General features: G+C 48.1%; 1 protein-coding gene across 1 annotated transcript in view; it reads left to right on the plus strand.

Moving 5' to 3' along the window:
* The window catches only part of rictorb (RPTOR independent companion of MTOR, complex 2b), a gene marked incomplete at its 5' end in the record, with an annotated part of 50,221 nt that extends 38,358 nt beyond the window's left edge, over positions 1–11,863 (plus strand). The window contains 8 exons of the mRNA XM_084323996.1: positions 522–1,647; positions 2,187–2,361; positions 3,459–3,543; positions 4,113–4,301; positions 4,941–5,099; positions 7,097–7,220; positions 8,396–8,534; positions 11,728–11,863. Coding sequence (XP_084180122.1) covers positions 522–1,647; positions 2,187–2,361; positions 3,459–3,543; positions 4,113–4,301; positions 4,941–5,099; positions 7,097–7,220; positions 8,396–8,534; positions 11,728–11,808 — 2,078 coding nt within the window. The 3' untranslated portion in view covers positions 11,809–11,863. The remainder of the gene's footprint in view (positions 1–521; positions 1,648–2,186; positions 2,362–3,458; positions 3,544–4,112; positions 4,302–4,940; positions 5,100–7,096; positions 7,221–8,395; positions 8,535–11,727) is intronic.
* Positions 11,864–15,662: the final 3,799 nt, after the last annotated feature.

The following is a 15,662-nucleotide window of genomic DNA, read 5'->3' on the forward strand; positions in this document are numbered from 1 at the left end:
CTGAATAATTTCAGGTAATTAACATTGTGGAATTAACACAACATTATGCATACTTTTGACAATAAATAAAATCAGAATTTGTTCTTACTTGCTTGCCTGGGTAAATAAAGGTTATAGAAATGTAAAAAATAAAAAATAATTTATATATTTAAATATATATATATATATATATATATATATATATATATATATATATATATATATATATATATATATATATATATATATATATATATATATATATATATTAAATATATAAATTATTTTTTATTTTTTACATTTATATATATGTTATATATATTTTTGAAAACCAATACCGATATTTCCCGATATCACATTTTAATGCCAATATCGGCCGATAATATCGGTAGGCCGATAATATCGGACATCCCTAATATTTTGTATAGTGTTTGTGTCTTTATTCTTTTAACTTTTTTTTTTACTGTATGAAGCACAATCTCAGGGGTACACGTACCTTATGTGACAAATAAAACAGAACTTGAACTCGATCGTGTGTGTAGGTCTGTACATCCTGGACGACGAGCGGCTGGAAGGCGGCGACCTCTCCGAGGACTCGTCCCTGTACCCGCGTCCCAAGCTGCTGAAGGACCGCAGCAGTCCCTTCACCCTGCTGGCCTCCAGCCGCTTCCGCAACCGCCTCCTGCACTCGCTGTCTCTCTCCGGGAAGAAGCTGCGCGGCGGCGGCGGCGACCCCAAGGGCGGCAGCACCCGGGGCGGCCAGGCCGGATGGTCGGACGGAAAAGCGGGTCGCAAGCGCACTATCACGGAACCCACCGGCTACTCCTTCGGAGGAGCGGCGGACGTCTTCCCCGTTTACGACGACGGGAACCTGCCTAGAAGCCCCTCGGTTAGCCTGGAGACCTCCTTCGTGGGCAATAAGGCCACAGAGAACCGGGGCAGCACCCCGAGCATCGGGGAGGAGGAGGTGGAGGAGGAGGAGGGCCGGCTGCAGCGGTCCGTCGGGGTGGGAGGGCCGGCGGAGGAGAACCACCGGGAGCAGAGTAGCCGGGAGCGGCTGGCCGGAGACGGGCCCCCCTCGGGAGGCGGAGGAGGGGCCCAGTTCAAGAGCCGCAGCCAGAGCTTCAACACGGACACCACCACCAGCGGCATCAGCTCCATGAGTTCCAGCCCCTCCAGGGAGACCCTGCCCTCCGCCATAGACACGGACTGCGACAGCCTCAACACTGTGATCAGCGCCCAGACCATCCAGAACATGCACTCGCTCACCCCCCGGGACCGGTCCACCACGACGCACCTCTCCGCGTCCAAGTCCAGCCCCGCCTCTCTGGCGCCCCCCGGCTCCTCCCACACCCTGCCCCGCCGCGGTCAGTCCCTCAAGTCGCCCTCGGTGTCGGCGCTGAGTAGCCTGACGGACTGCGGCCTCATGTACTCCAACTCCAGGGACGCGCTGGGCTACGCCACGCTGAAGTACGCCGGCTCCCGGGATGCGTACGGGAGTCCTTGCGACGCCCTGGGCTACGCCACCCTGAAGAGGCTGCAGCAGCAGCGCATCCACCCGTCTTTGTCCCACAGCGAGGCCCTGGCCTCCCCCGCCAAAGACATCCTCTTCACCGACACCATCACCATGAAGACCGGCAGCCTGGACTCCAGACTCACCACACCGAAGTAACGCGTGCCTGCATGTGCACACACACACACGCACGCACCCGCACATGCACACACACACACACACACACACACGCACCCGCACACGCACAGCTTCAGCGATTAAGATAAGATATTCCTTTATTGATCCCCTTGTTAAAATTCAGGCATCATAGCAGCATGGGGGAGGGGGGAGGGGAGGTACAGGTAGTAGAAGACATGGTACAAGGCCCAGCACTCAAGTGAATGTCGCTAGCTGGTGGAAGAGAAAGGTATTCGCCCGTCCCTCTCCTCGTTCCCCCGCCCCCGCTGCCAGGCTGTCTCACTGTGTGTCCCTCTCCTCGTTCCCCCGCTGCCAGGCTGTCTCACTGTGTGTCCCTATCCTCGTTCCCCCGCTGCCAGGCTGTCTCACTGTGTGTCCTTCTCCTCATTCACCCGCTGCCAGGCTGTCTCACTGTGTGTCCCTCTCCTCATTCCCCCGCTGCCAGGCTGTCTCACTGTGTGTCCTTCTCCTCATTCACCCGCTGCCAGGCTGTCTCACTGTGTGTCTCTGTCCTCAGGTTCCTGAAGGCTCTGAGCTTCGCCTCCCTGGACAAGGAGGACCTACTGAGCCCCATCAACCAGAGCACGCTGCAGCGCTCCTCCTCGGTGCGATCCATGGTGTCCAGCGGCTACGGCAGCTCTGACGACTACGTAGGTGTAGCGCTGCCCGTCGACATCAACAACATGTTTCAGGTGAGGGTGGCGCGATCCTCGCTTTAGTTTAGTGTTACGTCTTCCCATAGATCACGGTAAAAATAAGCTCCTGGTCCAACTCACCATTATTATTCACCATAGAGATATCTTAAGTGTAAATCTATAACAACTAAACTTTCAAACATATGCAACCTGACGATTCCACTTGCAGCAGCAACACTACTCCTAAATTATATATCACTACTGCCGGCCTCCATACAGCAAAAAAGAATCATTCTGGTCGGGCGTTACAGCAGCCAAGAAACTGATAGCCATGAGGTGGAAACAACCTGAGAAACTTACAATGATCAATTGGTCTCTGAGCGAAGCGCGATCTGGGTGTTGGTCCTGAGGGGTCCTATGGGGAGGAAATGTCTTAAATGTCTTCTTTTGTGGTGTCTGTAATAATATAATTATATTCTGTATTTATTATTTGTATTGTTTCTAATTGTCTTGTCGTTATTGTAATTATTATTGTTGAAGTACATTCCTGTGATGTCTTGTGTATTATTGTGTTACTGTATTGTGTCGTGTTTTGTTAAAATGAAAAAGATTTAATGGAAGAAAAAAAATTTGATAAAAAAAAGAGATGTCTTAAGTGTCTGGAAATATTAATCACAATATTTTGCTCTCTTACGAGAGCTAGCAAGGGGCTCTGGGTAAAACATCAAACATTTGTTTTTTCAAAAAATTATACCTTGCAGCATATTTAAATTATTTTTTTATATTAAAATATATTTAGTTTTTAAGAATTGTAAAGGATAGACAAAAATAAGCATGTGCTTCAGCCTATTCCTTTTTTCGGTCACTGATTTTGGATTTTATGTGTGAGCTTACTTTGAATATGTACATTTGTGATTAAATATATTTTTTGTATATACCGAAAATCAACCATGCATTCATTACCAAGTCCTCGTCTGCACCTTCCGAGTTCGAATGCAATCAATGCTCGAGTCCGAGTCCGAGTCATCAGTGCTCAAGTCCAAGTTGAGTCCACGATTCCTGAAAATCAGTCCAGGACTCAGACTCGAGTACTACAACACTGTATCTAAGTATCTGAAAATATTGTGATTGCTTATGGCATTTGGTCTTCCTAGATCAAAGAGACGCCATACTTCCAGAAGAGGACCAGCCCACCCTCTGAGGACAGATCTGAAAAATTCTTCTCTGGAGACTCTGATGGTGAGAACGCTGAAAACCGGGACGGGGTCAACCTGACTGATCTCCTTCTTCCCTACCGCCCCACCCGTTCCCTCCGGTCTTCCTCCACTGCCTCCCTCACTGTCCCGACATCCAAACTCAAAAACGTTGGTGATCGGGCCTTCTCTCGCACTGCACCCCGACTCTGGAACTCCCTCCCTCAGTCCATCAGAGACTCCCCTACACTCTCCACCTTCAAATCTCGCCTCAAAACCCACCTGTTCTCCCTAGCCTTCAAGCCCCCCCCCCCACCCATAACCCCCCTCCAACCCGATTGATGTCTGTTCCTGTTGCTCTGTCTTTTTTTGTGTTATCTCATGCTGCTTTCCCCTGTTTGCCCCATGGTCTCATGTTCCTTTTTTTTTTGTTTCTTTGTTTTTACTATGTTCCCATAACTACTGTCAGCGACTTCGGGTCACTGCGAAGCGCTATATAAATAAAATGAATTATTATTATTATTAAATACCAAGATTTGGTTTCATATTATCTACTCGGCGACTTGTACCTCAGTTAATGAAGTGTTGTCCACCCTGTGTTTGTCCTGCATTCAGGCCCCAGCGAGGGCTGTCGTCCAACCGGGCTGCGCACCCAGCTCAGCATCACAGAGCTGATGAGCCGGGCAGAGCAGCAGCAGACGCTGGGCTCAGAGGAGACGGGCCTACAGGAGCACAGCGACGACAACTGCCTCTACTGCGCTGGACTCTCTGTGCTGGGAGTCAGCTCTCATAGCAGCCACCCAGGTGGGCCCAAATGGCATTACAGCGCAACACAGGAAATATTGAGGTCTATATTCAGCTCTTTTTAATTTTAATTTTTTATCTTTTCCCCCCTCCTTTTTTCCGATTTTTCTCCCATCCCACTGTTAGTCGTTATGCCAATTCCCAACCCCCTTCCTGGTTGTTGCGCACCCCCCCTACTGTTGGTCCGAGAGGCCGGAGACTGTCACATGCTTTCCTCCGACGCATGTGCAGCCAGCCGGCAGCCAGCCGGCAGCCAGCCTGGCAGCGCAGATTCTCACTGGGAGAGTGTAACGTGTGGAAGGTCGCACTACCTCTCTCCAGATCCTACCCTCGCTGTGCAGGCGCCCCGACCGAACTGTAGGGGTCGCTGTCCACAACGCCCAGGACCCACCCACGGCTCCCCTCCCCCTAACTCAGCCAAACGAGTTAGTATAGCGATCAGCCCGAGCCAAGGCAATGCTGACACTCTGGGAGTCGAGACCGCAGCCTCTTGCATTGGTGACGAGCACAATCTCCGCTATGCCACCTGACCGCTCAGCTCTATTTTTGTGTTCAGTGGGCACTCTAGCTGGTATAGTCATTTGCCCAATCACTGTTAATAAGTTGTGTGTGTGTGTGTTTCATAATTCCCTTCCTCAGACTTAACCGAGGACAACTCATTCTCAGAGTGGTGCAGTCCACCTGCACAGAACCACCTGGACGTCATGGTCCAAACTAAACTGTCAGAGGTGTCTGGATGCAGCGATGCTGTGTCCCAATGCTCCGCAGGAAGCACCCGCAGCACAGAGATGGTTTTGGGTAGGTATTTGGCACCATAGTCTTTAAATCTTAAAATTTGTATATTTATTTACAAGAAAATCGGGGATACTACACATCATGGTGTAGTTTTAGTTAGCCCCACTAACGAGAGCTAGCAAGGGGCTCTGGGGATAATAATAATAATAATAATGGATTGGATTTATATAGCGCTCTTCTCTGACTGACTGTTGCTCTGACTCAGAGCGCTTCACAGAGTCCATTATTCGTTCATACACAGTCATACCGGTGGTGGTAAGCTACAATTGCAGCCAGAGCTGCCCTGAGGCAGACTCACGGAAGCGTGGCGAATAATCAACGCCTACGGCCCCTCCGACCACCACCAACATTCATTCACATGCATACACATTCATACGAGGCAAGTAGGTTAAGTGTCTTGCCCAAGGACACAACGGCAATGGGATGGACATGGGCTTGAGCGGGATTCGAACCACCAACCCTTCGATCATTGGACGCCCCGCTCTACCCCTGAGCCACGCCGGATGGCAGTATTGCTCACTTCCTCTGTCATGTCAACCACTTTGGTCCCAGCTACGACTCAAGTGAGATATCTTGAAAGGTAATGGCCAGATTAGCATGAAATTTGCTGTGCACATGCATGATCCTATGAGGAAGAAACATGTTGATTTTGGTGACCCCATGACCTTTTCCTATAGCGCCACCATCAGGTCAAACTGAAGTTATGGCCGGATTGGGCATACAGTTTGTTGAGAACATTTATGCCCCTATTTATACCCCTAGAGAGGAAGAAACCTATCCATGACCTTTCCTCTAGCCACCATCAGGCCAAATCGTTCAAATGAACATATCTCCTGACCTATTAGTCGACTTATAAATCATAAAGCATTATGAAGAGAGGCGCAAGAATGCTAGTGAGAACATGGGGCTCTTAACTCATTCCGGGCCAACAGCGCCCTCTGCTGATGGCCCTTCCGTGCCAACGCTATATCCAATGGAGAATAGGACTTATTTGCGAGTACTTAAAACATATCAAATATAATAGCAATAGATAACACTAAATAACACAGTGATCGTCAATGAGTTGCTACCAGTCAACATGCACGAAACAGATAATTTTTTCATACATATTTCCATTTTATACCGTGATGAATATCAATATATTTCTAGAGCGTTCTGTCTCATCTCAATAAACCCCAGCAAATCGAGCTTGAATGTATTTCCTTAGAAATCGTGCCATTTGTCGCTTGATCTATGAATAGTTTTCAAATAAACGCTAGATTATCGATATTATATGTGTCCTTATGCACGAAGAGAAGCGGTGTCTGAAAAATCGCTTCTCCGTACTTTGGTCGGCGCAAACCTCACACACACACACACACGCTCCGATGGCGGTGATAGGAACATCTGATTACCCCAAGATTCGTAACATAAAGGCCTTACCTCACATCTGATGTCATGCAAAAAGATTAATCCAATTCCTGATCGCCATTCCAAATATCGATCGCGTCCATTGATCCAACGTTATAGTCCAAAACACATAATCCACGATGCTCCCAGTGGGGGGGACTCAATGCAATAGTATCCAGCTGCATGCCCGAGAAGTAAAACCTGGACCGGACTTATTTTTTTGATGCACAGTCCCAGCCAATCCAATCCAATGATGTGCAATACCATCCGGGAGACGATAGGCGGCGGTATTTGCCCTTTGCGAGCTCAGACCCATTCCCAATGATAACGTCAGGCTGGATGGATGAAAAATGTATGGATATCGCTAATAAAAGAAATAACGATTAAAACCCGGTGAGTTAACCCGACTATACTCGTGGTTGGCAATGAATGGGTTAAGAAGGCAATACCTGTCACTTGTGCGGCCGGTCGCTCAGCCGGTCCATTCAACCACTTTGGTCTGGTTGGGTGTAAGAAACGGCACAACCTCTAATATAAAAATAAAGGTGAAAGAGAAAAACAATGGTGTAGTTTTAGGTTTGTGGTTCCTTTGGTTCTTTGCGCCCTGGCAGGAGTGAAGTCCATGCCTGAGGACGCTCCCACGGGCAGGGTGCTGCTGAGGAAGGAGGTGCTCCGTCTGGTCATCAACCTCAGCTCCTCTGTGGGGATCAAAGGCCATGAGACCAGCCTGCTCACGTAAGACACAGGCTACCTCATCACACACGTATACACAGTGGTGCAGTGGTGATCTCATAAGGGGTTGCACTGTGTTTTAATGACGTCACGTGCATGCGCGCGTGCACGTGCTCCCGCGCATGCGCATAAATGTTCCCTCGCGAATAAAGACCATGCTTAATTGCCTCTAGGAATGGAATGTAATCCGTTTCATTCACAGGATTTGTGTGAATGGTCCAACTGTAGTATTTGAACACACCTGATGACCTGAGCTATTGTTATGCAAAGTAGCCAGGTGGGTACTTGGCGCAGAGTCAAGTGGACATTCTTGTGTGCACATCCGTGCATGTGCATGCACGACGTGCTCCTGCTCAAAAAGCAGACAGAACGGCGTGAAACCCCGTCCCATGACCACTGCACCACTGCATATACAGTACATAGAAGACACTCCCTCGCCAACAATTTATAACATAAAAGGAAACGGCACCCATTTCAAGAATACCCACATGTTATTTATTTGTATGTACCGTAATGTAAAACCTCATTTGGGTGTAAGAGCTCACACAAACATATTATGGGCCCAGTCAACGTGCCATTCATTTTTTATGGAGCAGTCCCAGACTTCTACACCACAAACTCGAGAGCTCTCTCTCTCTCCTTTATCTCTTTAGGAGAGAGTGCTGCACATTCACACATATTGATTGAACTGTCCTGGAGGCGCAGGATTAACTTGTGATCTCTTGAAATGGGTGACATTTAGCATTTTATTTAGCATTTTTAGATTATATATATTGGATTCGATTTTAGATCATTAGATTATATACTGTATATATTGTAACTATATTTATTGTAGGGCAAATATAATTAGAGAGGGCATACATACCCTCATCTTGCACCTTGACCTTTTTACACTGCCTACTTGCCCTTATGCGCATGCCCAGAGTTAATTCTATTGTTATATTGTTTACACTGCCTATTTTTTATTCTATTTTAATTTAGATTTCTCCACTGTACAATCATTTTACAACCTGTATCATATCTTCTACAACCTGTACCTCCCCTCCCCCCTCCCCCATGCTGCTATGATGCCTGAATTTCCCCATGGGGATCAATAAAGGAATATCTTATCTTAACTTACATTTCTGACTAAACGGTGAATACTGACTTGCCTGGATGACTGTGTGTTCTCTGGGCAGGATCAAGGAGAAGTTCCCCTACGCGTTTGACGACATCTGTCTTTACTCGGAGGTGTCCTACCTGCTCGGTCACTGCATGTTCCGTCTGCCTTCACGGCGCTTCATTCAGGAGCTCTTCCAAGACGTGCCGTTCATCCCGGTAAGGGTGGATTCACAGTATGAGCTTTCTGGAAGACTTCTAAACGAATTAAGTCAAAATATACAGTCCCCACAGATACATTTTTCCAGATTATAATGCTGCTTCAAAGAAAGAAAGAACTATGATTAAGGATCCAAAATGGCACAGCCACATTCAGATGAGGCACCTCAGGTTTAATGTTTGAATTAAAAGAATTAAAAGAAAATGCTAAATACATGGTGTGGTATTTTTATAAGCGCTTTCATGACTAGCTAATACATTTGTCCATTTTCAAAGCTCTGTAAAGAATTCTAGTATGTGTGTGAAAAGGTTTGAGAACCACTGTCGTAAATGCACTTAACACATTGACCGCCAGCAGCAGGGGGCGCTGATACCCCATCACCAGGTCTTTATTCAATGGATATAGTTTTAGACTGTGACATTTGCGAGTGCTTAAAATACATCTTATATTATATCTATGGGTCTAATAACGCCGTAGAGTCTCAGTGAGTTGCTTCTAGTCAACATGCCCGAGACAGATTGTTTTTTCATCCGTACATTTCCGTTTTATACCGTTTTGAATAGAGTATGGTTTGGGTGTTTTTCAGTAATTCCAGGAAAAATACAAGAAAAAGGCATTTTACTGTAATCCAGTCATCACGTTGTAATTTTTCGGCTGATTATCTAATCATCCTGAAATCAACGCTAGATTATCAGTATTATGTCTCCTCGTCCATACATGAAATTACCGTCGTAGCGGGGCGCTCGCCACCCCCCCCCCCCCCCCCCCCCTCCTCCTACACAACGGTAAACAGCCATACACGGTCCACACAGATAGCTGTGATCGGGGTAGAAATAAATGTCAGATCAACGATCAAATTTATATATAATGTTCTTACCTTGTATCTGATGTAATGCAAAAGAGATAATCCAAATATCTGATCGCAATTCCAAATAATGCTTGTGGAGGTCTGTACCACACTACCGACCGTTTCACAATGACGGGCGGGCGGAGTTACTGTTCAATGCCATCGTTGTATAGAACTGGCTCGCCCGAGGATTTAAACCCCACCCGCCCGTCTCAGATCGCCTCCTAAAGCACAACAGCCCATTTTCAATTAGATGCAATAGCTCCGCCTGGCAGTAGAGGGCGGTGTTGACCGTCTGCCAGCTCAGACAGGCTCTGAAGGGGATACCAGACGCTGCAGCTATGAATTATGAATAGATATAGCGAATAAACGAAATAACGATCCCAAAAACGAGTTAACTCGTTTCTGGCGCTCAACGCATGGCGGCCAATAACGAGTTAACTCGTTTATGGCGCACATTGTGTTAAGAGAACCGTAATGTATAGAGCTGCGTCATACTGGAATTGTATACCTGTGAAGATAATGATTATCGGCAACAAATGTACTTTTAAGAAAAAGTTGAAAAACACTGTTATGAATAATGAAATACAGTTGGGTTATTGATTTATTTAGTTAGTATTGTATTTGTGGTTGGAGCCTTTTTGTGTTGTGATTTTGAAGATATTGAGAATGTACTTAAGCTAAAGTGTTTCTTATGTTTTTATAGTTTTTTTTATTACTCCAATGTTATAAGTTATGTGTTCGGACCTGTTTGATTTGGATCAATCAGCCACTTATCACCTCTCTTCATCGTTGGCTCATGTAGTTTCTACGTTGTGTTTATTTCTCCGACGTCATACTGGCTGTACAATCTTTGTCATCCCCCTTTAATGCAATCCGTAAACATAAGAATTCGACACTAGACGGCGTAGTACCTTTCTTGGAATCGTTGTTTATTACATAAACAAAAGCCTCAGATATTACCCATCTCGTATTGTCCTTGAAAAGTCTTTGATGGAACTAAATTCATTATTCTATCGTCTCTTCTGCTGTTTAGTCCAATGGTGGCTGAGGCCTCGTCGTTAGCCAAAACCCTTCTCCCGTTAGCCGAAGCTAATGATGATGTGTCATCTCCCCTCCCCCACCGGCGAGGGTGAGAGAGGGATGAAAGTCTCTGATCCACGTCCGCTCGCGTCAGCTTCGTGTCTAGATCTAACTTACACCTGGAAGGAAACTCACATTTATAATATTCATCATCATCATTATCATCTCGGCATAGCAATGACAGGCCCCGCCCCTCTTCTTGTTGCCATGTGACGCGCTGTCATGGCAACTGCTGTTCACCCTTCCCCCATTAAACGTCCGTTCTATTGATGTCAAACTCTCTCTCTGACCATTCTGCCTGCTCGCAGTCCTTATCAGTTGTTATGTGCTGAACGACCTCGAAGCCCTGGGCTCTATCTTAGTCTGCTGCTAAATACATTTCCTCTCTCTCTGACCGCCTCCACCACCACATCTACCTCTCTGACCTGGCACCTTTAGATGCTGTCATCTCCCCCAATATATACATTATATACATTGAAAAAACCTCGACATCCTTCAGACCCCAGGAAAAATAGTATTTCACCCATGGGTATTGACTAATGGGGATCCATATAATAAACAAATAAACAAATGTGTCCCATATTACAAAAAAAACTGAAATAAAACAAAAGCTAAACTAATACTAAACATAAAGAAACAAACTGAAAGTAGCAAACCCATGCTGAAAACTGAATAGATTTTTTAAATCATTAAAAATACAAAACTATTGGTGGCTGGGTAGCGCAGCGGACTAAGCGCCTGCCTACCACCGCAGAGACACTGGGATCGAATCCAGCTGTCACCGGTACCTCCGGCTTGGTCGGTCGTCCATACTAACACGATTGGCAGTGTTAGCGGGTGGGAAGCCGGTGGGGTATGTATCCTGGTCGTTGTAAACAGCGACTCCTACAGGTCGGTCGGGGCGCCTGCTCAGCAAGGAAGGGAACGGGGGCAGGTAGTGTGATCCTCCCACGCGTTACACTCCCCCAGTGAGAGTCTCCACATGTGTCGGAGGAAGCGTGTGGTAGTCTTCACCCTCCCAGACTGACGGTAGGGGGTAAGTGCGCAACGACCAGGAAGGGAATTGGCATAACGACTAAATTGGGGGTTGGGAGAAAAAAGTATGGAAAAAGGGGGGGGGGGGGGGGGGGGAGATAAAAAAAAAATACAAAAAAATACAAAACTATAATAACCCTGACACTCTCACACATACACACACACACCAGAAGCAGGTAATATGACATGTTAAAATCTGGATATGAATGTATCTTTCTCTTCCTCAGATGTATGAAGAGGCAGAGAGCATCCTCTCCAGGCCGCCAAAGAACAAAACGGCTGACCCCTCCTCTGAAAGCACCGGCTGACCCCTGACCTCCCCCTCGGATTTATGAATCAGCCGGTCACTTCCATTTTCACTTCTGCCTATTGGTCATCCTCACTGGCAATGGACCCGTCTCAAACCCTCTTAACCCTTTCACTACCACACTACAGACTGGCATGCCTTTGTAGTGTGGTAGTGAAAGGGTTAACCTTCTGTAGTGTGGTAGAGAAAGTGTTAACCCTTTTGTAGTGTGGTGGTGAAAGGGTTAATCCTCTGCTAGCAACAGTTGTGATTGGAGGATCAAGAAAAGAGGGCAGGGTTTGAGATAGGTCAGTTGTGTGCTGAACCTCCAGCCTTCACCCATGAACCATAATTCACCTCTTCTGATCATCCTCCCTCCTTCTCAGCCCCCATCCGGCTCCAGTAGCAATGACGGAGGTTGTGCGACACAAGAAGAGATATTTTTATGAGCAACTGTACGATTTGAGAGAATGAGGAAGTAGCATGAACTTTTTTTTTTCTTTCTCTCATTGGATCAAACTAAATGAGCCAAACGGTATCTGTTTTAAACAGACGGCAACGAACTAACGTTTTTTTAATATCTCCAAATGATCAAGCGCGTCTCCTGTGGGGCAGTGCTCTGTTTTAATGTATGTCTGCATCCTACCACTGACTGTTGTGAAAATAACCAAGCATGTCTTTTTAGCTCAGCTTTTTTCCAAAGCGGATCCCTTGACTTTAACTTAACACTAAAAGTAGGATGTGGCAGATTCCTCAAAAGCAACGTCTCAACACTAAACCTCTCTTTTATTGGAAGAGAGGACACTGACATCGTGAATATTCTTCTGTCTGATCCTTACACCTCAATGAAACGGTGAAGCAGGTTCGAGGAAGCTAGACACTGTCTGATCATTGCACCTCAATGAAGCAGTGAAGCAGGTTCAGTGAAGCCAGACAATCATCTGTTATTTATGCAGTTTGGTGGTTGGTTATGTGGAAATGCACCCCCCCCCACCCCCTCTTGCCTGATTTACCTGTAGTAATTTAAACATATTAAGCACTTAACTTAAGAACGTTAGGTTATGACTATAACCAAGTTCTGTTAGTTAGGGGCGATGCTTGGCATCGCTACTGCACTATCTCGCGTACGTGCACGCGTACTGAATAAACCACAAATGTACCTCTAATACCAGTATTAGTCTGACCACACCCCTCATCAGCTTACCTTCATAAGCAGGTGTGTGGTCACCTGCTCTCCTCCTTCCCAAGCTTTCACCACAAGGTGAGGACAAGGGCTGCAGCGGCGTCCGATGCCAAGCATCGCCCCTAACTAACAGAACTTGGTTATAGTCATAACCTAACGTTCTGTATCGTTAGTGGCTTAGCTTGGCATCGCTACTGCACAAGGGAGGCCAAGCGGAGCCACTTGGCTGACAAATACACCCCGCTGACAGCCCCCCAAAACCATCAGAACAGGGAGGGCCGAGCCCCCCCGACCCCCCCTAATGGAGGGTAGCCCCCCTATTAGGGACGTCACGGGAGGGCGACGGACCCGACCGTGCGAAGAGGCACTCAAGCAACTCAACGCACAGGGTGAGCAGACCGTGGCTTGACCCCACGACTACACACACGCACAACCCGCATGCCACCCGGGAACGAACGGAGGAACAACCTCGTTACTGCCCCCAGAATCACGGGGTCAAGGGCAAACCCAACCCCGTGGCAAGGCCGTAGCAGCGGAGCACGAAGGAAGACCCAGACCCACCAAAAGGACTGGACTCCCTGGAATGGGGGCCCGGAGAAGTCCATGATGCCAGCATCAAGACCCCACCAGGTGGGCACGTAGTGCCCCGCCCCCCACATCGCCAGCGTATTCGGACAAAGGCCCCTCAGTTACTGCACCTGGTATTCCCAGGCGGAACCAACCAGGCCAGAACCTGCCCAGCTTCCGAGATCGGACGAGACCGGGCGTGTTCAGGTCGGTATGGCCGTAAGCCGAGCGGGCCCCGTCCCCCCAATAGTACACCGCCTGGCACACTGACCCTGCAGAATAGGCAGTCAGCATGGCCGTAAGCACACAAAAAAGGTTAACCAACGGAAGCAGGCAGCGCACCGGGGAAAAACCAGGCAACAGGCTGTTAACCCTAGCCTGGAGACTGCGGACGAGACAGGCGCCAGAGGGGACAGCTGAACACAGCCGCCCCGGCGGAAGGAGCGTAAGCTGGCGGTGTTGCATGACCAAGCCTCCATTTAACAACCCCCACCCAGAGGGGTCGAGGCAGAGAAGGCTGACACGATTGGCAGACGTCATGAACGTGCAGGGGCACCCTCAAACGGTGAACCCGGGAGTTGACACTGCTCCAACACACCAGGGAATCAACCACCTCGGTGTTACCCAATGCGGTGGTTGTTCCTATAACCCCTCAAGAAAAAACTCCAAAACACACCTGCGGGTATACACCGGCTATACCGCAGTACAAGTGTTTCAGTTTCCAAAAAGGGTTAACCCAGGCCTACGGGTCGCAAACATCACTTCGGACCGGGCCTGGCGGTACGGGAAGCACAGGGTCACCAGAGGAGGTCAAAAAACCACCCCCACAGGCCCCTCTTCGCCATGCGTGAGAGAGGAGCGAAAAATAATGGAGAACCAGCCCCTAAGCACACCGTACCTGGTATTCCCCGGCGGTCTCCCAACCAAGTACTAACCAGGACCAACCTGTGTAGCGGCCGAGATCCGACGAGATCGAGCGCGTACAGAATGGCATGGCTGTAAGCCATGACGACAGTGCTGAGTAAAAACATACCCAACCAGGGTCTCCATAGCGCTTAACCCTGTGACACCCAGACCGACCTGGCATTTTTCCCCCTGAAAAAAGCCCAAGTCCCTCAGGGTACCAGAACAGCAGATCTGCATCCCCGGCGGACAACGGGTTCAACTGATCTGGACCAGCGTGACCAGAACCAGTCCCGTGCCCTAACCACGCCGACATGCCTACTCCAGGAGAAGGGCAGATATGCGTGTTGATCTTAACATGAAAAGAAGGCGCCACCCAGACGTCGGGACGAACCGCGCCTGGTGGCCCACCCCAAGGGCGTGAGACCCCACTACATATGTTCAGATCCATCCCGTCATCATCCCCCAGACATGAACGAGAATCCGTCGACAACCCACCCAGGTCATGGGACGTGGTCGCCGGAAGAGGAAAAACCCCCATCTCAGTTGCTTTATAAAAACGCTGTTTCAACCACAAGCAACTAAGGCGTGCCAGTCAATCGCCTGTTTACAGCGAGCTAGCACTATACGTGCGTCGGGACACACCCCCATCAATGAACAGGCTATTTAGACCTGTCATTGAATCCCCAAGGCGCCCAGGGGAACGACAAGAGGGGTGTGACACTCCCTAACTCCAACACTTCTGGAATAGAAAGAAGGAAGCATCAACAGTATGTATCCCAGTCTACACAGCCGGGGTAAAAAATGTTCACATTTTTACATCCCACCACCCTCCCATAGGAAAGAGACGGGGATCCCCAGAGAGACTTCCCACGCGAGCTGTACAGATTGAAAAAGAATATATTGCACCTTGAGCCATGTAAAAAACTGGTTTTAGGGCCTCCGGGGAAGAGGCACCGAACCCATACACACTCAATAAACGAATTGAATCGAATATACATACAATAGAAAAGGACCCTTCTAGAGGGTCCACTCACTTTGACAATCTGAGGAGGAAGGCTCTGTACTCTGATGGAGGCTTCCTCACATGGAAGAAGGAGTCCGAACTCACAGAAGGCCTGAGTAGGCGCTTGGTGAGGAGGAGCCCTGACCACCCCCCCTGAAAACAGATCCATCACATGGACCTGAACAGCACACGGAAGTCCTACCAACAGAGACGCGCA

Source organism: Notolepis coatsorum (assembly GCF_963971535.1).
Source record: "Notolepis coatsorum genome assembly, chromosome: 11".
NCBI lineage: Eukaryota > Metazoa > Chordata > Actinopteri > Aulopiformes > Paralepididae > Notolepis > Notolepis coatsorum.